General features: G+C 41.0%; 1 protein-coding gene across 4 annotated transcripts in view; it reads right to left on the bottom strand.

Annotated features, from left to right (window-relative positions):
• XYLB (xylulokinase) overlaps positions 1-26648 on the bottom strand; it is a 164347-nt gene that overhangs the window by 115134 nt on the left and 22565 nt on the right. For all 4 annotated transcript variants that reach the window (XM_045005311.1, XM_045005312.1, XM_045005313.1 and 1 more), the window contains 6 exons: positions 20251-20369; positions 18901-18982; positions 17104-17144; positions 16556-16671; positions 15608-15723; positions 12262-12335 (listed from right to left, as the gene is read on the bottom strand). In XM_045005311.1, coding sequence (XP_044861246.1) covers positions 12262-12335; positions 15608-15723; positions 16556-16671; positions 17104-17144; positions 18901-18982; positions 20251-20369 — 548 coding nt within the window. The remainder of the gene's footprint in view (positions 1-12261; positions 12336-15607; positions 15724-16555; positions 16672-17103; positions 17145-18900; positions 18983-20250; positions 20370-26648) is intronic.

Genomic DNA, 26648 nt, shown 5'->3' with positions numbered 1-26648 from the left:
TCTCTTCGCAGGTGGAGTGTAGATCCCCAAAGTGTGAAGGGTGGCTTGGGAATCCTTCACTGAGTGGAGCACCGTGTCTGTCTTGTTCAAAAAGAGCTTCTCTCAGTCAAAAGGTAGGTCCTTGACCTTGTTTTGGAGTTCTTTAGGTATGCCAGAGGATTGCAACCAGGATGCCCGGCGTATGACTACGGCCGTAGCCATGGTTCTGGCTGCCATGTCCACAATGTCCAAAGATGCTTGGAGGGCTGTTTTAGCTAAGAGTTGACCCTCATTTACAATGGCCTGGAATTGTGATTGTTTCTCCTCAGGGAGCTCCGCTGTGAATGAGCTGAGTTTCCCATAATTATCATAATCGTATCTGGCCAGCAAGGCCAAATAGTTGGCGACTCAGAATTGTAATGTCATTGAGGAGTAAATTTTTCATCCAAAGAGGTCAAGCCTCCTGCGTTATCATGTGGGGTCGATTGAAACTGTAGTTGTTTGCCACGGTTAGCAGCGTCGACCATCGAGGAGTTGGGAGGCGGATGTGAGAAGAGGAAGTTCATCCCTTTGCTGGGGACATAATACTTTCTAGCTGCCCTTTTGCATGTTGGCAGAATTGAGGCTGGTGTCTGCCCGACTGTCTCTGCTGGTTCTAAAATCGCATCATTGATGGGCAGAGCAATTTTGGAAGTGAATGAAGGTTGTAAGATTTGTACCAGCTTGTGTTGATTTGTCTGCACTTCCTCCATTGGGATGTCCTGGCTTTGGGCAACCCACTTAAACAGTTCCTGGGACTGTTTTGAAGTCATCCACCGAGGTATGTGGCATTGGCATGATTGCCTCATCCAGGGAGGAGGAAGAATTGTGAGCAGGAGATGTCGCTTCCTGATCAGTGGCTGTTTCTGTGTTGTCCCCAACATCCTGAGCCTCTGTTGGTTGCGGGGTGGGAGATGTGGGACTAGACCTCAGCTCACCTCTGAGCCGTGGGTGGCCTGGACTGGGGGCCCTGGTAAGTTGCCCAGAGTACCCAATGTGCCCATTGCATTGGGAAGGCCATCTGTGTATACAGCTATGGTGGTCCATTACCATGGTTGGGCCAGCTGGTAATAAGGATATTTAGGACCCATCTGGCTCCAGGTTAGTCGTCGGTCTTTTGGTGATGAGTGATGCAGTGAGAAAGTGCATGGTTCCTGCACATCATCATCGTCATCACTGGACAAATGTACCGCGCCATGAGAAGTATGGGGATCTCTTCTATAACTTAAGGGAGAGCACTCAGTACGGAGTAGTGCGGTGCTGATGACATAGCCAAGTCTCTCTGTTGCAATAATTTCTGTGGCAGTTCTGATGTCAGTGCCGTCAGCGCCGATGGGGGCACTCTCGTTGGTGCTGTCAGATGTGGCGTTGATTTAGTCAGCATGGTCGGTGCCAACTTGGTTTTCTCAGCCAGTGCCGACTGCAATGTCAGTGCCGGGGGGGCGAGGCATGATGCCTGAGGAGACGCTCGGCACCAGGTCCCTAACCCTAACCCTAAGCTGTTGCTACTACTGACAAGTATTTTGTGAATACTCAGGGTATAGCTAAAAGGCCAAATGGAAGGACTCTGAACTGATAGTGACTGAGTGATATCACAAAGTGAAGAAACTTCCTGTGCAATGGATATAACAGCATATGAAAGTATGTGTCTTGCAGGTTGAGGGTACTGCACCAGTCCATGGAATCTAGAAGGGGTATGATAGATGCAAGAGTCACCATGGAAAAGCTGGTGCACACTACATAAGCATTAAGAAGTCTCAGTTCTAGTATGGGCCACCAACCCTCTTTCTTTTTTGGAATAAGCGGAATAAAATCCTTTTCTGTTGAAAGCTAACAGCACTGGCCCTATTGAGCTCAACTCCAGCAGAGAATATTTCTTGCCACATTTGACTCACATGAGATTGGTCCCTGAATAGGGACATGGAGCATGGGGTGCCACAGGAAGGTGTGGAATGAAGTTGGAGGATATACCCCTCTTGGATGACCTAATGCTGATGTAACTGCAGTTTAGGCTTCCTTAGGGGAAAAAAGGTGGGAACAAAAAGGAGGGAGGAAGGTGTAACTCTGCAAATTCTAGTCTGGTATCCTCAACTGAAACATCAAAATTGCTGTTTCTGAAACTAAGAGAGTTGGCTTCCAAATAGTGAGGGTGGGCTGTGGGAATAGAATGTGAGATGCTGAGATTGTTTAGGCTTCTGGGTTGGGAACTGTGTGTGAAGGGCTGGCCTTGGGCTCATTCTCATTGGCCAGCTAATTGTAAATAGGATAATAAGTCAGACAGGTGTGTAGGATGATAATTACCCTATGGGTTACAGCTGTGGCTGTGTAGGTTTAATTAATTAATTAGCAATTGTGATTGCTTATCATGTTGTATATAAGAGCATGCTGGGAATGAATAAACACATATGCATACACACACACGCTCTCTCTCTCTGCTTGGGATCACATTGAATGCTGAACTCTGTTCTTGTGCTCTTCTGCGATGCAACAAATGGTGGAGAAGCTGCGGGCAATAGTATCGGTGGCCTGAAAAAAGGAGGCGCACCTGAGTCTCAGTGTCGAGCGGCTGGGAGCCGCAGGGCGTCCGAAAAGAAGGGCGCACCTGAGCTCAGTGTTGAGCAGCGGCCGCAGGGCGTCCGAAAAAGAAGGACGCACATGAGTTCAGTGTCGAGCGGCTGGGAGCCGCAGGACGTCCGAAAAGAGGGGCGCACCTGAGCTCAGTGTTGAGCGGCAAGCTGCAGGGCGTCTGAAAAGGGAGGCACACCCGAACTTAGAGGTGAGCAGCTATCATGGGAACCGCTGTATTAGCGGAAGAAAGAACGGTGATATGCATCGCGGAGCAGGGCAGGCGGCGGAGGAGACCCGGCCTCGGCCCCTCATGTCCGAGTTGCTCCCCCGTGAGGGGGAGGCGAGGAGGAGGAGGAGCCGCGGTGGCGGTGGCGGCTGCACTGGTTGCTTTGCTGTTTGAAAATCTAAACTCTTGCGGTTGAGGCAGGAGTGCAGGCGGCCCTTTCTGAGCTCTGCCGCCCAACGCCCGGAATGTTTTTTGTGTTGCCGGTTAATAGAGTGCAGTGTCAATGTGTGCACTGTGTTATCACGTCCGACAGAGAGAATGTTACTGTGATAGCGGAGTTGCCTTTAATTGAGTCTCAGCAGAATACAACAGTCTGCACAATCAGGAAGGATTTGAAATTTTGTTATTTTGTTGCTGGAGAGATCAAAGTACAGGCTAGCGGAGCTAGAGAGTTTTTCGGTGGTTGGATATCGACGAAGCGGGTCCGGCCTTGGCTGCGTCCTCGAGCGTGACAACAGGCAGAGTCAGACGAGCCACACGAGATGTGCCCGGATGCCGCGGAACCCGAGTCCCTGGAGGAGAACTGCTTGTTAGCTATGCCAGGATTTTCTCCTGTTTTGATTCTCCGTGACTGATTTATGTGTTTGAGATAATTTTGCTGTGCTTGTAAGAAATTTTGTGTTGGTTGCATAGCATTTAGTGTACCATGCAATTATTATTAAGAGTTATGTTTTGTGTTTTTGTTTTGTGATGTTTTCTGGCCAGAATTGTTGTTGTGTTGTTAAGATTTTTATGTGGTTATGTATTTTCTCTAGGACCCCCCCTCCCTCAGTGTCAGTCTGATCACCTGACATCTGAGGGATGTTTCTATTGGGAAGGGGGGAATCCTGTAGAGTTTGCACCTTGTTTTTGTTTGGTGTTATTGGGGTTATATGTTAAGGATTGCATGGTTATATGGGTTGGCTTTATAAAGTTTTAATTTTGGCTTGTGATTGTGGTGTTATGTTGTTATAAGTTGGAAATGTTTGGCGAATGTTTTTATCTTGTTTTCCTTTTCCCTCTTTTTTTGATTGTGAATAAAGGGGGGAGATGTGGGAATAGAATGTGAGATGCTGAGATTGTTTAGGCTTCTGGGTTGGGAACTGTGTGTGAAGGGCTGGCCTTGGGCTCATTCTCATTGGCCAGCTAATTGTAAATAGGATAATAAGTCAGACAGGTGTGTAGGATGATAATTACCCTATGGGTTACAGCTGTGGCTGTGTGGGTTTAATTAATTAATTAGCAATTGTGATTGCTTATCATGTTGTATATAAGAGCATGCTGGGAATGAATAAACGCATATGCATACACACACACGCTCTCTCTCTCTGCTTGGGATCACATTGAATGCTGAACTCTGTTCCTGTGCTCTTCTGCGATGCAACAGTGGGCTCTCTCTTTGGAACCTCAACCTCTTTCTCATCTGATCCTACTGTTTCTGATGATAAAAATACAAAGAAGTGATCGGCTCAGATGTCCATCTAGAATAAAACTGAAGATTAGAATGCTTCCTCCTAAAATCTGGGAACTAAGAACTAAGTATAGATTGAGAGTCTTTCAAGGAGTGCAATGTTTTATCCATTTTTTTTAATTAAAGAGATCCTTTGCATCAAATGGTAAGCCCTGCACAGTTGTTTAGGCCTCCTCAGGGAGTCCCAAATGAGATATCCATGAACTATATTAGCAATTCTCCAGCAGATAATGCTGCACTTCTGATGAGCAAGACATCTCAATCAGTTAGAATCCTATAGTCCATGTGTGACATATTGGGGCACAATTCAGACCAGTGGGGGCTGTGTCAACCCTGCCCTGTAAACTTCGGTGCCTTACAATGCCTTGCTGGTAGTGGCTCCCATTTGGGCTGCTCACGAACAGCCTTCCAGCATGCAAGCCACACCCTGAGTGTCTGTGTGTAATTGCAACCTGCCAGTTACACCCTGGCCCCTCACCAGCCTTGGTTATATTGCAGGATGACCACAACACCCCCTCAGTCCCAGATCTTCCCCCAGAAATATAGGTCCTGTACTGTCCAGCCTTCTCATGGACAGTACAAATATATTAAATCCATTATTCCTTTAAGGGAATAATATGCCAGCTTATTATCTTAATAGTCACAGACACTTCGATTTAAATATACTGGGTTAGATAAAAGAGTAAAACAAGTTTATGAACTACAAAGAGATAGATTTTAAGTGAGTATAAATAATGTATTAGCAGGACTATTGTGAGTAAGACATGAGAAGTAATTCTTCCACTCTACTCCGCGCTGATTAGGCCTCAACTGGAGTACTGTGTCTAGTTCTTGGTGCTGCATTTCAGGAAAGATGTGGTCAAATTGGAGAAAGTCCAGAGAAGAGCAACAAACATGATTAAAGGTCTAGAAAACATGACCTATGAGGGAAGATTGAAAAACATTGGGTTTGTTTAGTCTGGAGAAGAGAAGACATGATAACAGGACATGATAACAGCTTTCAAGTACATAAAAGGTTGTTACAAGGAGGAGGGAGAAAAATTGTTCTTCTTAACCTCTGAGGATAGGACAAGCAGCAATGGGCTTAAATTGCAGCAAGGGAGGTTTAGGTTGAACATTAGGAAAAACTTCCTGTCAGGGTGGTTCAGCACTGGAATAAATTGCCTAGAGAGGTTGTGAAATCTCCATCACTGGAGATTTTTGAGAGCAGGTTAGACAAACAACTGTCAGGAATGGTCTAGATAATACTTAGTCCTGCCATGAGTGCAGGGAACTGGACTTGACCTCCTGAGGTCCCTTCCAGTCCTATGATCTATGAGGCATAAAAGAAATGATTACAAGAAAAATAAAGATAAAACACGTACTAGTATCTACTTAAGAAACTACCTTAGTTGCAAGAAAAACTCTCTCACCACATGCTCCAGCAGATTACTGACCAAACTCATCAGATCAGGACCCCTCTCCCCAAGTCCAACTGCTGCTTTCTTTTGTCTTTTCAGGTGTGGAGAATGCCATGGGCATGGAGAGCGAGGGGTGCCTTGGGGTGTTTGTCCCTCTTTTTTATAGTTTCAGTCCCCCTCTTGAAAAACATTTCTAGTTGAGACCCAGAAGAAAAAGAGTGTATGACCATGTCTACACTACTAAATTATATTGACCTAACTACATCGGCATACAGACATCACAATTATTCAATTGCTTGTGTGTGTGCACTCTTGGCTCCTTGTGTTGGCAGTGTACATCTTCACTAGGAGCACTTGTATTGTCAGTGTGGGGCATTGTGAGACAGCTCCTGAAAGCCAGTAACAGTCAATATAAGCAACACAGTGTCTACACTGACACTTCGTCGACCTAATTACACCAACTGTGACTCTATGCCACTCATGGAGGTGGTGGTACTAAATAAAAAGGTAATAATTGGAGATATACCAATCTCCTAGAACTGGAAGGGACCTTGAAAGGTCATCGAGTCCAGCCCCCTGCCTTCACTAGCAGGACCAATTTTTGCCCCAGATCCCTAAGTGGCCCCCTCAAGGATTGAACTCACAACCCTGGGTTTTAGCAGGCCAATGCTCAAACCACTGAGCTATCCCTCAGAGTAGAGAGGCTCTTATGTTGTCAGGAGCCAAATTTAAATGAAGACTCTTCCACAGCTAGCTCAACACAAGGCAGCTTACGTCAACCTAACCCTGTAGTATAGAGCAGGCCTCTGTGAAAAGATACTCCCCGCTGCTTTTTTTCACCAATTTGAACTTCCTTTGTTTTCCCTCCCTGCTTGATGACTCTATTTACTGTTTAAATGCAAATTAAGGCAAGCATACATTCCTTCTTTTGTTTAGGACAGACCTAAACTTCTGCCTGGGCTCGGCTGTGAGGTTTGGAACATGTGTTAATAACATCATACAAGGGAATCTTGTAACTTCACATACAGTGTTGCCACACATATTTTACCAGGACAATACTGACCAACAAATTATGAGTTTTCAAATGATACCTTACAAGTGATACTTTGTACAAAGATCATTACAATAGCGTGCAGGGTGTGAATACAAAGGTGTATTCTGTCACACCATGCCATCAAGTGTATGGACTGGGGGGTCTGGAAACAAGATTTGGCCATCCTGCTGAGATATCAGATCTGTGGTCACAGGAAGAGATCAGTACACTCCTCTGAAGAGGTGAAGGAAGTCTGGAAATCAGAATTATCCTCATGATATCTTGCCTCCTCTTCTGTACTAGCCTCTTGAGTAGAATGAGGGAAAGGTGTAGAAGAGACCTGTTCCCCAACTGAAAAGGAATGCATCTGATACAGACAAGATAACTACTCCTGGTGTCGAGCAGATTCTCAGGCATTTGGCATTGTCTGCCCTTGAGACCAGATGTATCTCATTGTGATCCCATGGAACAAATATTTTCTTCAGGCAATAACATTTTCAGAGACTATTTGTGTAACTCCTCCCTGTTTTTGCTCAGTTGATCTGCTAGGTTGTTGTCTTTTCCTGCTAAGTGTAATGCTATTGAGTAAATGTTGTGAAGGACACATCAGTCCCATAGTGTTATAGTTTTCTTACACAGCTGGGAGGAACAAGCTCCTCACCATTTGTTCACATAAAACAGACAGCCTCTAGGAATCTTGCTTCTGGGAGGAAGGCTCTTCCAGATTAGGAATCTATGATTGCCCCAAAGAAAGGGATCTTCTGTGCGGGAAGAATGTGATTTTTTTTCCAATTTATTCTGAGTCCCAGCTTCTTTAAAAGGCTACACATGTGGTCCATATTTATGGTCAAGAACTCTTGAGATAAAGCCTTTATTAGCCAATTGTCCAAATAGGGATATATGTGAATACCTGTCACCTTAACTGTATTGCTCTGACTGTGCAGTGGAAGAAAAGCCAAATGGAAGAACCTTGTTCTGATAGGTTTGTTTCCCCAACCATGAAACGGAAATATTTGAGATGCGAAGGTCTGTGATACATATGTATGGAAGTATGCATCTTTGAGACAGAGTTCTGAACCAATCTTGGGTGGGTAAAGAGGGAATTGTGAAAGCATAGGTCCATCATATGGAATCTGAACTTCCAGATGGAAGAATTAAATTTTCTGAAGTCAAAGATGGGCTTCGGTCTGCGATCATATTTTGGGATCTGGAAGTACCTTAAATAAAACCCCTCCACCTCTAAAGTCTCTCAGCAACTCCCTGATGGCTCCTTCTTCTAGAAGGGAGAGAACATCTGTTCTTACTAGGTTCTCATGAGAGGAGTCCCTTAATAGGGATGGAAGGAGTCAAATTGCATCAAATAGCATTTTGGCACTCTGGGATCCATTTTTCATGGAGATGGCACTCTATTGATGGAAATAGTGGGAATATCTATCTCCAGAGGAAGAATCAGAGGTTGATTGGAAATTGGATTGTAGCTCTCGCTCCCTCTGTCAAACCTGAGATCTAAGGCATGATGCAGAAGAGGATGAGGCTGTCTGCCTTCTCTGGGGACAAAGCTTGTGGTTCCTTTCTCCTTTGTTGTTGCTGAGGAACAGGCTGCTGTTGTTGATAAGGGTACCTCTGGGTAAAATATAAGAAGAAAAGTGAAGAAGGATACTTCTGTCTGTGGTACAGATTCTAAGGCCAGAAGGGACCACTATGATCATCTAGTCTGACCTCCTGCATAACAGAAGCCATATGTGAAGACAGGAACTCTAAACCTTCTTGTTGGGGGTTGATAGACACCAAGAGATCTGGCCATTGATCTAGGGCATCATGAGATCATCTACACATGCACTAGTTTCAGGTGGTAGACGAGAAGACCTGAACTATATAGGTCTCTTTATGGTAATGGCAGATGCCACTGCCCCTGAAACATATCATATGCAGCTCTTAATGACTGTTTGGCAACAAAATGTGTCTCTGTAATTAACAGCTTCACTAACTTTCTTTTCTATTGAGGAAGGTCCTTAGCAAAAACAGCCATCCTTTCCCAATGACAGAACTGATATTGACACATCAGAGCTTGGTAGTTTAAGACTCTGACACAAAAAGTTGATGAGAAGATGATCTTCCTCCCTAAAGTGTCTAATTTTCCACCTTCCCTATCAGACAGAGCAGAATGCACCGGGCCATCTTTTTTGCTTGTTGAACAGCTGCAGCCACCACCAGTGAGCTGGGAGCAAGGTGAGTGTGAAACAGCCAAGAACCCTTCATAGAGCAGCTGCTCTTTTCAACATGACCAGACTCATAGCTGGATTAAATCAAATTATTTTAGGTGGCTTCAAAAGTACTTCCAATACTGGTAGAGTGATCTTTGAATTAAAAGGAGCCCCCAAGTTATAAAAAAATTAGATGAGAGATCTCTTTTATAAGGACTAATGGTATATTCAAACTGGAAGCCCTTCTAAAGACCAAGCCATGGAACTATATTGTATCTTCAGATAGTGAAGATGCTATGCTATTCCTACATTATCACCTGGAGAGATTTGGTCTCCAGTCTCTAAATCGGTGTCCTGGGCCTCTACGTTGGTTGTTCTTCTGAAAGAGTATCTGGGACCACCACTGGAGATTGCTGTCTATACATGCTGATGTAGACAGATTTGGGGCCACTCACAGGTCTCAGAGGGGATGACTCCCTTTATGATTACATATGTTCAGCTTCCTCATAATACCTAGGAGATGGTCAATAGGACCATCCAGCTCAAGGAGGACACTGCCAGTCTTGGCAGTACTCAGAATCAGCTTCTGTATCATGGAACCCACCTGGATGTGAGTGTGTTCTGTGTGAGTATTGGTCATTGAGAATATATGTTTTGTAAGCAAAACAGAACCAAGTGGAAAGTAACCTGTCTATCTGACACCACACTGGTGCATCCAACCTCAGATCTGAGGTAGTTGGAGACAGTGACACTAGAGGTCTATGCAAACTTAAAAACTAAAAAAGGGGAAGAAGATTTTCCCAACAAGCCTGTAGGAGATGTAGGAGAGGGAAAAGATAGTTCAGGGAAGATCCGGATATGCTCCATAACCACTTGTCTTTTCCCCATAGGGGAAAGCAGAGCAGGTGCCTTTATTGCTTCCCTTTTATCTTGTAATTTGTAGTGTCTTCTAGATCTGAGGCTATTTGAGGATCTGAGCCATGTATTGGGCTATAATTGTTAACTTTGGCACAGGTGGCTCCTCAGCACTGGAGATGATTTTTGGATTGGTAACACTCATATGACCTCCCTTATAGGATATACCAGGAGCCTCCAATTTAGACTTCATTTTAGGATTTGAGAATGACATTGGAATTAATCCCAAAGAACCTGAAAGGGATTCCAGATGGTGCTTGGACATAAAAATGGAGGCAGCATCATGCAATACCATTCTGCCCCAAACCAGGAGAGTCTGGGTTCTTTTGACAGGGCTGGTTCTGCTAACAGAGGCCAACACCTGTACCATTCTGCTACTCTTGGTGATAACTTAGGATCTCTCAATATCAAGAGTTTTACTCTTTTCCCTGCACTGGAGGATAATTCATTTTGCAGAACTTCAGGCTGCTGATTCTTAGTTCTCAAAGGATGCACACCTAACTTTACTCACAGAACCAAACTGATTAGCACCGGAGGGTCTGGCCACTAGGTCCTCCTGAAACAGAAGAACTGGTAGCCAGTTTTGCTGCTCCTTATGGGCTCTTGAAGTAGATGTGCTATATACTTTGCACTAAGAAAGAATGCGTCCTTCTCCTAAGAATGCTAGACACCTCATACGGGTGCTGGAGGCAAGGAAAACAGCAGGAAAAAAGGATTTCACTTAAAACCTGTCAGATTTCCCTTTGGATCCACCACAGAATCCATGAGACTGCACTGAGGCACAGAACCTAAAGAGAGTCTCAACATATTAATAAATAAAATACTTTTATAAAATAAAATACTGTACTCTTAACTAACTATGGCACTATTTGATTAAAGAAGTGGATCCAAGTCCGATCTGGAAGGTTCCAATCCATCAGCAACTGCACATGGAAGGAATTGAGGTGGCCAGTGTACCATACCTCCTGTTATAGCCTCACCTTCAGAATATTCAGAAACAGTGGGTGGGGAAGGGGGAAGGGCAGAAGACGACATGAGAGCACTCCAACAAGACCTGCTATGAAACATTCTATTATCAGAGCTGCAATGGCAACATATCCCAAGAACGGGAATGTGTAAAGGCCACTCAAAGAATTTCTTTTTCCTCTTTTAGTTATATACAATATGAGAAAGGTAACTAAAATAAGCAAACAGCCAGATACAAACCTGAGGCAAGCTACATTTTACAAATAATTATTTATCAACTGTAGCATTTTCCCATGCAATATAATAACTGCCTATGATTTGGATAAGAGTAAGAGAGAACCACTTAATCAGTAAGAGTTTAAGAGATTGGTGAGGTTATAGAGACAGACTGTACCAACTTCTATTCACTCAACAATGATTAATCACAATTTCCGGTTATATTGTTAGAGTCTCATTAGCATCTTTACTGATAGACCTGATAAGCCAGTTAACATCCATTGCCCAAAAAAATGTATTCTACTTTCATTCCAATTTGATTTGGTCCAGTGTTTCATTACAGCCCACCACATGGCTCTCAGATCATTTGGATCGAGACAGAGAGGCGGGGAAAGTTCTTTACTTTGTCTATTTAGGGGGAGCTGGCCAAAAGAAAGTAACTTTTTAAAGGCCAAAATTTCAGTTCATCCTTAACCAAGCAATTATTTGTGCCCATAGTTTGTGCCACTAAGATGTGTGCACTTCTGTCTGTGTATGCAAATCAGGGATTTTGGCCTGGTCTACACCTAAAATTTAGGTCGACATAGCTATGGCACTTAGGGTTGTGAAAATCTAATCCCCAGTGTAGTCGTAGCTATCTCAACAGCAGATAGCTCCTGTCAGCCTAGCTAACTTTGCTCAGGGATGTGGTGTTCTTACAGTGACAGAAATTTTTTTTCCGTTGACTGTGTCTGCACTACAAGGTTATGCCGGCATAGTTACAGCACCATAGTTGTTCCACAACAGTCCCCGTAGTGTAGATACTGCCCTAGACAAGTGATTTATTTGTGCCCACAGAAAATGGATGCCAGTGTACAAAATCAAGCCTTTAGTCTCAGTTATGGCAACAGCCTATGTTAATCTAGCACTATTTGGTTTGCACTGCACTTTTCAGAGCACATCAAGTCTCCTAACCCAGGAGCACAATAAATAGGCATTATAATGAGCTAGCTGGGTTCAGAGTCAGTACTGTGGATACCTCTAAGCCTGGGACACAGGCCAGAAAATGCCTTCAGAAAATCACTCTAAGGATCACATCAGTATATGAAATCCAGAAGGAACAACCACAGATGCAGAAGAGGTTCTCAGGCCTTGATGGGATGAGCCTCCTTTAAGTCATGAACACAACACGATTTACTACAATGTGTTAAATAGGTTATTACTACCTTGTTGTTGTCTCTGTTGAATCTGTGAATCCCAACAGCTTCAGGAGTAATCTCTATCACATCAAAATAGAAACCTTAAATCAAAGCAAATTAAAGATAGTCATGTTTTCTTCTGGCACAAAAAAGTATTAGTTTCAGCAAATGGATAGAAAAATAACAAGTATATATAATGCCCATAAGAGTACAGAATGGTAACAGAGTGAAGCAAGACAAAGTAATTTGATTTATGACACAATAAATTTAAATTTTGTATAGCAATTTTCATACACAAAATAAAATCACAGAATGTTTCCTGACCAATTCCAGTCCACGCATTTATTTAATTTATTCTATTTTCATTGATTTATAAGAATGTGTTTTTTAAAAGCATCTCTGACTCCAGGCACCTTGAATACTTCAATAGAAACACAAACCATATAATAAAAAAAGACCAACCCAGCAACTCAGCCTCACTATATAAACAGAAATTACCAACCAAATACATACGTATACAAATAGTGTGTGTAGGTTACAGTAAATCTTAGAGGTAGCATCAGTAGATACAGGGCAAGTGGGAAAGGGAGAGACAAAAGGAACAAGTGATAGGAAGCTAGGAGAAGGAGCACAGGCAAACTGGAAAGCTCTTGGTGTCAGATTTGATGGCTTTATTAGACAGCAATAGAAGTTATAGATCAGGGATGAGAGGCAGAGAGGGTTTTCTAGATAGCGAGGAGCAATTTGAGAGAAAGGTCTGTTGCCCCTTGTCAATGAATGAGATAAGGAAAAGAAGATGAGGATGGGGAAAGAAGAGCTGAGACAGTCCAAGGAGTATCTTAGATGGTCAGCTGACTGGAACAAGGCCCTGTCTTATTTATTAGAATGCATACAAACACAGCTTTCATCAACTTCACTAGGAGCTACTCAGTACACTTATATGTGGGACAGAAAAGTTCAGGAGTGAGAAAAAAATATCCTCAAATATAAATCTTTTACCAAGTATAAATAGACAAACTATTTCAACTATTATTTTGATTTTCTGCATAATGGAAAATAGTTTTAATTCACTTAAATACAACACTGAGTACTGAAACACTGACTCACACTGGGAAAAGGTCTGATGTCTTGTCTACCCTAGAAAGGGTTTGCCAGTAGAGCTATATCCATATAGCCATACCAGCACACCCTCCAAGCACAGACACAGTTTATACAAGCAAAAGAGTTCTGTTGCCAGTATAACTTATGTGATTTCCCCAAACAAATTAAACTATACCCGCAAAAAAACTTTTTTTGCCAAAATAAGTGCAAGCTGCAATAAGCTACATGAGGGCTTTGGCCGGCATAGGTACGTTGGTTACAGGTATGGTTTTTTTCACACTCCTGCCAAATATTTTAGGTGTAGACTAGGCATTACTATCAGGTAACATTGATACTAGTGCTTTGTTCACTTGCTCTGATTTGCTTACAAGGTAACATTTCAATATTAAAAATGTCTGTGACACATGGCTAGAAAGGGTTAAACATCCGGCAAAATAAATAACCCTCAAAAGACATGTGGGGAGATAATGTTTTTGTTTTTGTGTATTTACATATGTATGAGTAGGGTTGACAATGTAATCAACAGTCCCTGTCTATGCTGTATTCTGATAATTCAGAGAACATCCTAGCATTTAAATGAATTGTAAACATGGGCTATCTCTCTTTAAGCTGTATAGCAAATAATCTGTGAATGGTGGAGGAACAAACAAATTGCCTTATGTTAATTATATAGCTAAGTACCGGTGATGGACCTCCTTCAAAGTCATCCTAATTACCTTTTGAACTCCAACTTGTCAAAAAGGACATGAAATTGGATAAAAGATCCTTTGGTCCTGATTCTGTTATCTCAGATCTGCTTAGGCTTCATCAGGGGAAGTTTGAATTGCAAGACTGAGGTCCCGGTTATGCCAATATGCCCTCACTAACATTATAGTCCAATGTCCAAATATCAATTAACTATTTCTAAAAGAACACTTTGCAACTACAAAACTCACCATCTCTGCTATGAATCTTCATCTAAATGAATTGAACTCATGTCTGTATCTATATTGATCTTTTAATCATTCTCTCTCTCTCTTTTGTTTTTTAATAAACTTTAGTTTGGTTAATAAGAATTGGCTGTAGCATGTATTTGGGTAAAATTGAATATTCAATAACCTGGTAGGTAATGTGTCCGATACTTTGGGATTGGTAGAATCTTTTCTTTTATATGAGATAAGATTTACAGAAATTTTCATCATCTTTGATGTGGATGCCTGGATGGGGGCCTGAGGCTTGATCACTTTAAGGGAACTGTGTTGTTTGAACTTCTGAGTAACCAGTAAGGTAATAGAGAATCTGTTTTATGCTGGCTTGGTAAATCTAAATATGGAATATCCACTAGCTTTATGGGGATTGTCTGCCCCATTCTTTGCAATTCACCTTAATTGAGTGATTATAGCTGGCCCCCACTAGAACCCCGGTCACAACATCATACTATGGTTATTAGTTATTTCACTGCTCGGACACCCATTGAGTTTAATCAACTTTAGATATGACCCTTGGCGAACAGTGAAAATTTTTATGAAAGCCTTTTTCATTCCCTAGACATTTTATTGCCCTCCATCTTCCTCGTTATTACAGCTCTAGTTTTAAACAACATAAAGACACACTCTAGTAGAGCTGGTTGAAACATGGAATTTCTATTTTGTGGGAAATTTCAACATTTCAAAATTTGTTTTCATGCTGAATCTGGATGAAAAGAAATATTTTCAGAATTTCCTGCTAAAGGGAATTCTGAAAGGTTTTCATTTTGGAATTTCAAAATTTCATTTTATTTTAGGGTTTTTTCATCTTTATATTTTCATTATTTTACACCATTTCATGACTACTACTGTCATGACATAATAGTTCATTCTATTTTTTATTTCTTTTAAATCATTATGGGCAACTGCTACTTAGTGCTGATTGAAATCTCTCATCTTTTCTTTATCAAAGTGTCTCCTCTGCTTGTGTGGTAATGAAACAGTTTGACACAAAATACAATGTACACAAAGTACACTAAGTGCTTAACTTATTCTCTAGATCAAAATGTGTCCTGTGTGTGTGGTAATGAAACAGTACTATCCCATTTTCAGTTGCCAAGACAGCTTCCAGAATAAGATGCTGGTAGTGGCCACTCAAGATGAAGGCCAAAATGAGAACTGGTCTTCCAACAAAGTATAATATATCTAGGTACATTTTGGGACTTTTTTGGTCTTTATTATCACCCAAGTTTTCACTTCTACTACCTGTGAAATAATGATCGCATCCAAGCAAACTCTAGAGTTCACAACTTTGTTAAGGTTCATACCTAGGTTTCCATCGTTTCCAACAACAGTACATTTTAGGGCTTTGGAGAATTCGTCCCAGGAGCCTGAAGCACAGTCATCCCTGATCCTCTCTCTTATTAGAGAGCCATTCTTAAAACTAAAAACAAACAACAATACAAACTATATATTAAAAAACTGCATTTTCCAAGTCATTTGGACACACACACCCCAGATTATTAAAGAGGATTTTGACACACTAGAGGATTTATACACACAACTTTCACTAACGTTAATGGAACATATATCTAAATTCCTTAAACTGCTTTGAAAGTCTCAGTCCAGAGTACTATAAGTCGGTGCAACTGAGGTGGGAGAGACAAAGGTGGCTCCAAACCTTCTCTCCTACTTTGACCCTGGTGCTGCCTATGGGACAAACTATCTCCTTGGGCAAATTAGAGCAGCCACAGGGCTATCCTAGAGACCATTCCATCAGCTGAATATCATAGGATGATGTGTTCCAGCTACACACCCAGCATGTCTCAGAACAACAGTAGTTCTTCCCCTCTATGAAAGAGGAATCTCCAGATGCCTCTTTAAGGTACCTTTAAATCCCTTTTGTACTACTAGTGCAAAGGTTACGTATTTTGGGTCAAGGATCTAGCCCCCAAACCATTACCATTCATGTGATTTCTATTCCTCTAAATTTAATACACTGCCTTAGAGTTTAATCAACTTTAGATATGCTCACTAGCCTCAAATTATACAAAAATGAACCGCATCCCTACTATTGACACCAGAGCTTATTCCTCACAATTTTGCAGCTCCTGATCTCCAAATTAAATAATGGGGATGTCATAATGTTGATGCAAATGTTGTCATATACTGTACATAATATTGAAATTTTTATTCATTATCATTTTGCAAAGGAAACAAGAAAAATATCTTGTTGACTCCAAATGTAAGAGAAAAATAATATAAAAGGATGTTACCATAAAAGTGCCATATAGGCTTGAGAGTCAACAGGATTGCAGAAAATATGACCTTCTAATGCAGGCGTTGGTTCTTTAATCCAAAGAAACAATGTGTCGCTTGTGCCAAGACTAATCTGGAGAAGAAAATAATTGCAGTGTTATCACATGGAAGGCAATATAGAAATTAAATTAAACCCATTTATTATTACTGCTAATTGTTTTTAAATCACACATTAAGTGAATTGGATTCTTATTATAGCAAGCACTGATTCAGGTTGTCACCCTAATGAAATATGTTCCAGAGATAGAAAGAGATCCAGCAATTTAGAAATTTGGGACATTATCTTAAAAATATTCCACGAGTTTGCTTAAAATCCTACATCCAGCTCCAGGAAGAACTGAAATGAGAATCAGTCTGACTCCAGTACATAGAAAATCAACAGATTCTCTATTTTGGTTTAGTTGAGGACCTAAGGTTATTGTCCAGGTTACTATTTTACACTCTGTAGTAGCTCTAATTTTACCACAGTGATGTGAACATTTTTCATGAATGTGTATTGACTTACCGCAATGTCCCCTTCTTCAAGTTTCATTCCTGCAAGCGATGCTGAAAACATACGTAAGATAGTTCAATTAATAACTAGGCATGCAAGGTAATTATGCTGCACTAGAGATGACATTCTATTCTGTACTGAAAGCCAGCGCAAGGCCCAAGCATAAACTCAAAGTGGACTTAAGTGGTGACTAAGCCTTGTTCACTTTGGAGACGTTCACCCTAAATACTGAAGTTAGTCATTATAGGGCATCCTAGAATCAAAGGAGTTGGAGATTAAAAATTCTATCATGTCACCTGTTAGTCCACGCACTCCCACTTTTCCCCAGTGTGGGATTGTTCTCTAAGGTATATTTTCTAGTGTTTTGTTCTCTCAAATTTTAAATATCTTAGGCCCTGTTTTGGTAAAGTACTTAAACAGACAAGGTGTCCTACTGACATCAGTGGGACTATCCACATGCCTAAATCCTTTGCTGGATTTGAACCTTAGAGAAGTATAGTCTTGTAGCTGAAGTACCCATATGGGATTCAGGCAGTCTTGGTTCAATTCCTGGCTCTGCAACAGACTTCCTGTGTTACTCTGGGCAAGTCACTTAATCTCCCTCTGTTCCACATCTATAAAGTGGGGCCAATGACAGTCCCTTTTGCCTGACTTGTCCATTTTGACTATAACTCTGTCTTTTACTATACATATGTACAGTGCCTAGCATAATGAAGCCTCTATCTTGGTTCAGACATGTAAGCACTACTGTTATACAGATGAATAATCATTTAAAAATCTCAAGATATGGCGCTTCCACACTCTAGTCCATAGGAGTTTTCAGAACTTCCACAAACATCCCTAAATTTAGCACATCCTGGACACCAGGGAATTTTGAAGCCCCTGCAATTACCTCTTAATTAGAATTTTAGTAAACGGCATCATTAAAATTTCTGCACCCACAAGATTAATGAGATTGGGAGATTAAAAGAATAGAAACAAACTTTCAAGCACTCTGATGCCTGACCACCCACTGTCTCTTTCAAGTAAAGCTTACACTGTATCTTGTATTGACAAAGTTTGTCTTCCTTCACTGTGTTATTCCTTTTTAAAAAACTATGGTATTTATTCTGCACAAATAACCATCTAAAGCACTGCAGTATCATTAATGCAAGTACTAGTGTTATGGACTATTAATGTGAAACCGTGCACTACTTTTTAAGGGTTTGTTTATAGAATTTTACTTTTAAACCTTTTTTCAGGTTTTAAAATTTCTGTTTATAGAATTTTACTTTTAAACCTTTTTTCAGGTTTTAACAGGTGATTTCTTTTTAAAGGTTTGGGAATTGGTTTATCTTAATTTAAATATATGTTTATTTGAACTAGGTTTTATCTTCTTCATACTCAGGACTAACAGACTGATTGAAAAAAAGTTCTAGTAGTTAGAGGGACTCTCTGATCTCGGTTTCCACCTTCAGGCTTGGAGGAGAAAATGCAAGCTCTTTAAACAATAGATTTTTCTCAAGCTAAAATGGAAGCGTTCATTGGCAAAGGAAGTTTCTCAGGTGTGGACAAACCAAAACCTAAATTTTTAAGGTGCAATTTAGGTACACTGTGATTATGAGATGCATTTGGAGTCCATATGCAGTATATATCTCATACAAACTATGTACCTCAGAAGAATCAGTGACAAAGGCTATTGGAAAAAGGTGCCTATGTGTGATATTCTTTCACCATATATAGATCACCTAAGAATTAATGAGATTTATTTAGCGAATATGATAATACACAAACACAGAATTATGGAAGCATATTTGTTTACTATCTCACCTGGATTGTCCCCGGTAAATGCTACTACTTTACAGTCTGAACTAAACCCGTAGCGCTGAATATAATATGGAGAAATTGAGCCCTAGGGAGTAAACAAAACATGAAGAAAGCTGAAAAGTGCAAATTAAACCCCGAGTGTCAAAATACATCTATAACACAGATATCTAGAAGATTCTATAGTATTTCTACAGTAGCTGCAATAATTATTTACATTTGTTTTGCAGTGCAGTGCTTGGTGAAGACAACAGCAGCATTCTGACTTCAGATCTCTCTCCAGTTATTTACAAAATATACATACACTTAAGTTCCACACCCACATACATATATATATAAATATTCAAAAATAGATAGGAATACAGATTGATATGCAATCAAAAACACATACACAGCTAGTATGCATCACTACATCAAATGTGATATGAATGCTCATCATCGATTACCTTTTATTTCAAGAGTCGAGGATTCCATTCTTTTACATCTCACCAATAACAAATAGTAGCAAGAGGAGACTATTCTTAAAAGTAAGAGGACACTTACAATGACTTCTAAAACATTGCTCCAGTTTTCACTGCCAATATCAGAAGACCAACACTTGGCACTGGAATCACAGCACACTCCCAGATGGGTCAACCATGTTCACTAGTGCTTATATAGTGGCTGGGTGCCTGCTATCCCCACTCCCATACATGCACATCTCTCTTTTTGTGGTGCTGATCAGACCAAATTGATCTATTTCAAAAGGTATTCAACCTGATTCATTTTGGCAATATAACAAAGATATGCTAGGTGAACTGAGGGGCTTTTAATAAACCTGATAATTGATTGAAGTTATTGCATGAGCCCTACAAACTTTATAACTACCATACAGTACTGAACTTGAGAAGCTTGAATGTCAGGCTCTATTTCTTCAGTGTTACTGACTGATGACAAAAGGAATACAGTAAATATCGTTCATTCTTCTAAAGTCAAATAAGTATTTGTGGGTGTGCAAGGAGAGAAAAGAGATTTCTGTCATTTGAGCACTGCCAACAGGGTCACTGCAATCTTAGTCTTTGTATCCCCAGCATGCAAAGACCAGAGGAATCTAGTGATGAAAGAAGTGACAGCTAGCAGCCACAAAAGTAGAGCTTGTGCATCCTTTCAAAGATGTCAGCACTGCTGCTCTGGAATGCACTTCCACAGCACTCCTGGACATAGCAGTCAGCCAGAACAGCTCTGGTGACTACCCCTAGAGCAGAGCATCTCTGTGCAAACATACACCACGAGGGGCCGCAGCTGTTACACACAGAGCATAGCCCCAAAATCTTCCAATGACATGTTCATCAGCAGTTATCCTACACTTGCACATACCAATATTGAGCTGGATGGCACAACAGGTCCCAGCTTTTCTTCTAATCCAGGCGCACAAGCATTGAGGCAGGCGGTGGACCATATTTTATCACAAATCTGCAGTAAATTCATTCCAGAACCTATGAGACAACAGTATTCAAACAAGAAATGTAGATCTTGGAACATAAAGTAGATTATGAAAAGAAAACAAAAGATACTGCATTAGAGAATTTCACCTGCCTAAAGGCAGAAAAGTGGACATTTAATACTGAAATGGAATGGTCTCAGCTCAGCAGAGCACAGGGATGCTGTACAGTTACTGACTCACAGCTCCGTGGTAGCTTTCATTTTGGAAACAGGGAGGGGGCAAGGAATCTTTCCCACTGCATAGGAACTGGATATAGTCAAAGTCCTTGCACTCCAACCAGTGATGCTAGACTCCCAAAATAAGTGGGGGGTATGGACATAGACCTTGCAATCCCTCAACATTCCCCAGCAGAAAATTAAGCATATGCTGCACCCAATCAAAGGATGATGCAGCAACTGCATTCCCTCCGCAGTCGAGGGAATTGTGCCTGAGGCACAATATTGCAGGAATTCCTACTATGGTGGTATGCACCTTTGCACTGCACCCTAGTTGGGCTGTGGTTTTAGGCCATCATCTGGCTGTAACTAATCCTCCTAAGACGCCTGTGAAGTTATATTTGTATTATCACCCTTCTTTACAAATGGGGAAATTGATCCAGAGAGGTCATGGCCCAAATTTTAAAAAGTAACCTCTAATTTTGGGTGATACAAGTTTTGAGTCTCCAGTTTTATACATTTAAGACATGATTTTCAGACTTTTTTAATACCTTCAAGTCCAGCTGAAGTCAACGAGAGATGTGAGTGATCAGCACCTCTAAAAATCAGGTTCAGTGTGTGCATTACTGGACACATTTTAAAATTTGGTCCTAATGATTGGCCAAAGCCACATAAGTGAGTCAGTGTCACAGCCAGGATTAGAGTTGAGGTGACTCTAAATCCGAGCCCTGCAGTTAGCACACTAGATTAATCAGGCCTTCTGAATGGACCGGGCTACCTCAATAGCTCATTGCATTCCCCTCTCTATTTACACTGCTCCAGCTTCTCCTCTAGTTAAGAAGAACAAACATTTTTAAATGATCGACTGAGCACTAACTGTGGAGATGTTGAATACCATCAACTCTCATTCCCTGCACTGTTCTAAGATATATTTAATTAGACATTTCACTGTACTTTTAATAACCACAGGTGAATTCTCTTAACTTAGTAATAATGTTATCCTGGGCTAAGAACGCTTTTATATCTAATTAGCCCAGGACCTGTTTATCTCACCGACAGAAATTCAGTCATTGTCCAAACTGACTGGGAAATTGGAAACCAACAGAATTCTGTTCAGTGCTACTGACCTTTAGACACTTCAACACAAGTAGGGAGAGTGAAACTCACCCTCGGCACAGAGACTGTGAGATTAGGCTGTCCATGGAGTTGCTTGGTTTTTTGGGGGAGGGGAGGATGGGGGGGAGGGAGGAAGGAGAAAATGTAGTCCATCCCTCAACCAACTGGCAGACCACAAGGCTGCAACATGGCCCCTAATCTAAACAATGGGGTAGCCCCCTCTGCACCCCTATACAAGTATTTGAGACCATTGGATATGCAAGCACTGAGCTAGATGCCACACCCTAGGTTAATTCCTAACAGCCTTGTCAAGGTTTCCTCCCCCACTCTGAACATTAGGGTACAGATGTGGGGACCTGCATGGACCCTTCTAAGCTTAATTTCTAGCTTAGATCTGGTAACGCTGCCACCAGCCAGAAATCAGTGTCTGGCACACTTTCTGTCCCCCCAAAACCTTCCCTGGGGAACACAGATCCAAACCCCTTGGATCTTAAAACAAGGAGAAATTAACCATTCCCCCCTCCTTTCCCCCACCAACTCCTGGTGAGTCCAGACCCAATTCCCTGGATCTTAAAACAAAGAAAAATCAATCAGGTTCTTAAAAAAGAAAGCTTTTAATTAAAGAAAAAGAAAGGTAAAAATCATCTCTGTAAAATCAGGATGGAAATTGCTTACAGGGTACTTAGATTCATATAGCCCAGAGGAAACCTCCTCTAGCCTCAGGTTCAAAGTTACAGCAAACAGAGGTAAAATCCTCTCAGCAAAAAGGAACATTTACAGGTTGAGAAAACAAACATAAGCCTAACACGCCTTGCCTGTGCTACTTACAAGTTTGAAACATAAGACTAATTTAGAAAGATTTGGAGAGCCTGGATTGATGTCTGGTCCCTCTCAGTCCCGAGAACGAACAACCCCCAAAACAAAGAGCACAAAACAAAAAACTCCCTCCACCAAAATTTGAAAGTATTTTGTCCCCTTATTGGTCCTCTGGTCAGGTGTCAGCCAGGTTTACTGAGCTTCTTAACCCTTTACAGGTAAAAGAGACATTAACCCTTAATTATCTGTTTATAACAAGCCTCTTTTGCTCCAAGCTATTTCAGGCTACTGAAGAGCCCCCATTCACTTCACAGTGCTCATAGGGTGCAAAAATAACCCCATCCCCACTGCAGCTCCTCTTCCAAAAGCACTCTCTCTCTCTCACACACACACGCGCATGCACACTCACTCACAGAGGGATTAAGTGCCACAGTGGGACTTGTGCTAGATAAACAGTTTGGTGGCTTAAAGTTATATAGAGACAGGGCCGGTGCAACCATTTAGGCGGGGGGCAGCATTTTCTTCGACAGCGACCACAGCGGCCGGATCTTCGGCCGCACCGCTCGCCGCCGGCATTTAGGCGGAGGGAGCTGGGGCAGGGAAGCACTGGGAAGGCCGTCCGCAGCAAGTAAGGGGGGCGGGGGCGGCACACAAGCCTGGGAGGCGGGAGAAGTGAAGCAGCCAAGGCGTGCTCGGGGAGGAGGTGGAGCAGGGGTGAGCTGCTTCACTTCTCCCGCCTCCCAGGCTTGCGGCGCCAATCAGCTTAGGTGCCGCAAGCTTGGGAGGCGGGAGAAGAGAAGCAGCGATGGCATGCTCTGGGTGGAGGCGGAGCAGGGGTGAGCTGGGGCGGGCGGGGTGCCTCAGGGCAGGGGGGGAGCTGCTGCGGTGGGGGGGTGCCTGAGGGCGGAGGGGGGGAGCTGCCACAGTGGGGGGCTCAGAGCGGGGGCTCAAAGACAGGGGAGGGCGCAAGGTGGAAGTTTCGCCTAGGGCGCGAAACATCCGTGCACCGGCCCTGTATATAGAGGTCCAACAATGAGTATGTATGGGATATTTACACCAAATAAAACATGGTCCAGTGTTAAAACATAACAGTGCCAGGGCTTCAAGAGTGAATGTAGCTTTATAGACAGAGTGTATTATACACTTTTGGGACACTAACTCAGGCCACATAGTAGGAAATTTAGATTACACCTTACCTGAATTAACGATGTATAAATGAAATTAAATGTATTAAATTCAATCAACCTCATTTCATGCAAATTAAATACACTTAATAAATTATATGCTGGTTAATTTGCCCTATGATTCAGCAGCAGGAATTCGACACAGCACAGCACACTTCCCATGGACAAGAGATGTATTTCTCTTTCCTGCTGTCAATCACACCCACAACCACCAAATGCAATAAAAACAACAGGATTTAAACAGACACACGGATATTCCAGCTTTTTCACATTGGTCTTAAAGGGACCATTTCCCACCACTTAAGGCCCCTGTACACGGTTTAGGCCAGGGGTCGGCAAGTGGTGTGCTGAGTCTTCATTTATTCACCCTAATTTAAGGTTTTGCGTGCCAGTAATACATTTTAACGTTTTTAGAAGGTCTCTTTCTATAGGTCTATAATATATAACTAAACTATTGTTGTATGTAAAGTAAATACGTTTTTTAAAATGTTTAAGAAGCTTCATTTAAAATTAAATTAAAATGCAGAGCCCCCCCGGACCGGTAGCCAGGAACTGGGCAATGTGAGTGCTACTGAAAATCAGCTCGCGTGCCACCTTTGGCACATGTGCCATAGGTTGTCTACCCCTGGTCTAGGCATAATAGGAGTCCTTGCACAAGGACTCTGCAGGAATAGCACAGTGTCTGGACAAACCTAAAAGGGCCAAAGAGGGATGTTTTGTGGAAAAGCTCTATCACACATCTAGCTTCCTAGAGTAAAATGCCAAGTGTCTAAAGGTTTAATTATTCAGTGAGCAATAAAAGTTTTTAAAGAAACATATGGTGATTTTGTGGGTAAATTCCTTATCTGAACCTAGAGACACATGTAATCAGACTTCTCTTATGCCATTTTGTAAAAGGGCATGACAGTTCCAGTCTTTAAACTCTATCACCATTTGTTTGTATGCAGTTTTCTATGCAAAATGCGACTGGCAGAGCATTAAAACCTCCCACTTTAATCCTGTTCTATGGACACAGGGTGCATAAAATTGATTTTTAAAATACACAAATTGTGAGATTTATTTAAATCAAATGTCTGATTTAAATCATATATAGGTTTCTTTTTAAAAGTAAACCTTTTTAAAATTAAATTTGAAAATTGACAACCCAGGTTAAGGCCTAAAATTACTATAATCTATTAAAATAATTTAAATTAGATACAAAAAGTAGTATTAATCAGTACAGGTCTGCTGCCAAGTTTCAAAGAAAGTCAAACCACAGAACTGGTGGAACCAGAGTTTGCTGAAGTGCTAAACCAGCTTTTGACAGCTGAAGCCTCTTCTGCAGGTGCAGAGAGAATATCTTCTTCATATCAATTTATTCAACTAGTTCAGTGCAATGACTAGCTTGTTCAAAGTTAAGAAACCAATTGCAAGTTGACAAAAGCAGGAAAGTTTGTTTTCCCCTTCCAGTCAACAAATAAAAACTAGGTGTGAAAGGATTAAATCTACTGGTTCTAAAATCTTGAAGGACATGGTGACTAGAAACAATCAGTTCAGTTAATTCATTACAGATAATACTTCCTTTGTATAATAAATCAGATACTTTTGAATATAAAACATATTCTGATAAAATTTTTCATCATTTTTTACTTTGCATCCAGCACATTTAAGGTAGTTTAATTTAATAATAAAAAATTTAAATGCTGCTTTTGAGCATTTTAATTTAATTGCATTTCCATCCAAATGAAAGCTTGATACAAATCACAAATAAAAAAATTAATCAACTAGTAAATAAGAAATGCATCATTCACCATTTTCTAAAATAACAAAAAGAAACTAAGAATCTGAATAAATGTGTTAAATTTGTATAGATATAGTGTATCCTCGTTAGCAAAAAGAAGCAACAGATTTATTATAAAGGCTAAATATAGTTGCAAATTAACACACTAAAAGTCAACATGCTTTAATAAAAATCACACTCTCTTTAGGTAAATAACTAAAGTATAAATGCAAAACACAATTAAAATTGAGTATTTAACACAAGGTTTTCTGCTTGCTGATTTAAATCATAAGTACAGTGGGTGATTTAAAGTGTTTTGATTTAAATCAATCCACTCTGTATGGACATAACATTATTTATTGAATGTCAAATAGCTTTCATATATGTATTATATGCTCTCACAGTGTTCACAACACCACAAAGCCAGTTAGATGGGCAAAACACCAACCTTTGCAATTCACTCTGAGCTCCTACAATGAAAAGATGATAATTCAATTCCCTCGGGCCACCAATTGCTAATAAATGTTCAGATATTTCTATACTACTCAAGGGTGAAAGGATCATTTAATTTACCTTCCCATTCAGAACCTGATTGAAAAAAATGTAAAAAATATTTTAAATTAACTATTAACCTATTGGAGCCTATAGGAAGAAATTAATATTTTACTTATATCTATCTTTACATATAAAAGACAGGTAGAATACACATACCTTCCTACATATTCATCTAGATGGCAGTCTAAAGATTGCAGTCTAAAGATTGCCAGTACTCCAAGGGTTCAAATCAAGGTGAGTCAAGCCATACAAAGCAAAGCCAGATCTTTGACCTATCACTTCATATGGACACACACTCAACAATAAATGGATTCAATATCGGAGGTCATGGTTCAATGGTGATTGAGAAGAGGATCCATATGTGGATGAAAGGGATTCAGTATCTTACTGCAAGCATCAATTGGTAGTTCAAGATGACCAAGTGCAGTCAGGATCAGCAAATGTTAATTACTGATGCAAAAAAGCCTAAATGATTCAACACTGGGGGAAAAAAAACAAAGTTCTATTACAAAGGGCCAAAAGACATTGCCTAATTGGATTTATTAATGGACTAAAAGTGAAAAAATATCCAGTGATCAATACTGTAAAACATATATATAACATCTAGTGTATTTGTGTCAAAGCTCTCTTCTTCGTGAGTCAAATTTGTAGCTGGTATATCACTATTGGCACCAACAGAGCTACAC

The sequence above is a fragment of the Mauremys mutica genome, chromosome 2 (genome assembly GCF_020497125.1).
Source record: "Mauremys mutica isolate MM-2020 ecotype Southern chromosome 2, ASM2049712v1, whole genome shotgun sequence".
Taxonomy (NCBI): Eukaryota; Metazoa; Chordata; order Testudines; family Geoemydidae; genus Mauremys; species Mauremys mutica.
Note: the sequence above shows the minus strand (reverse complement) of the source record. Positions and strands in the feature narration are given on the sequence as shown.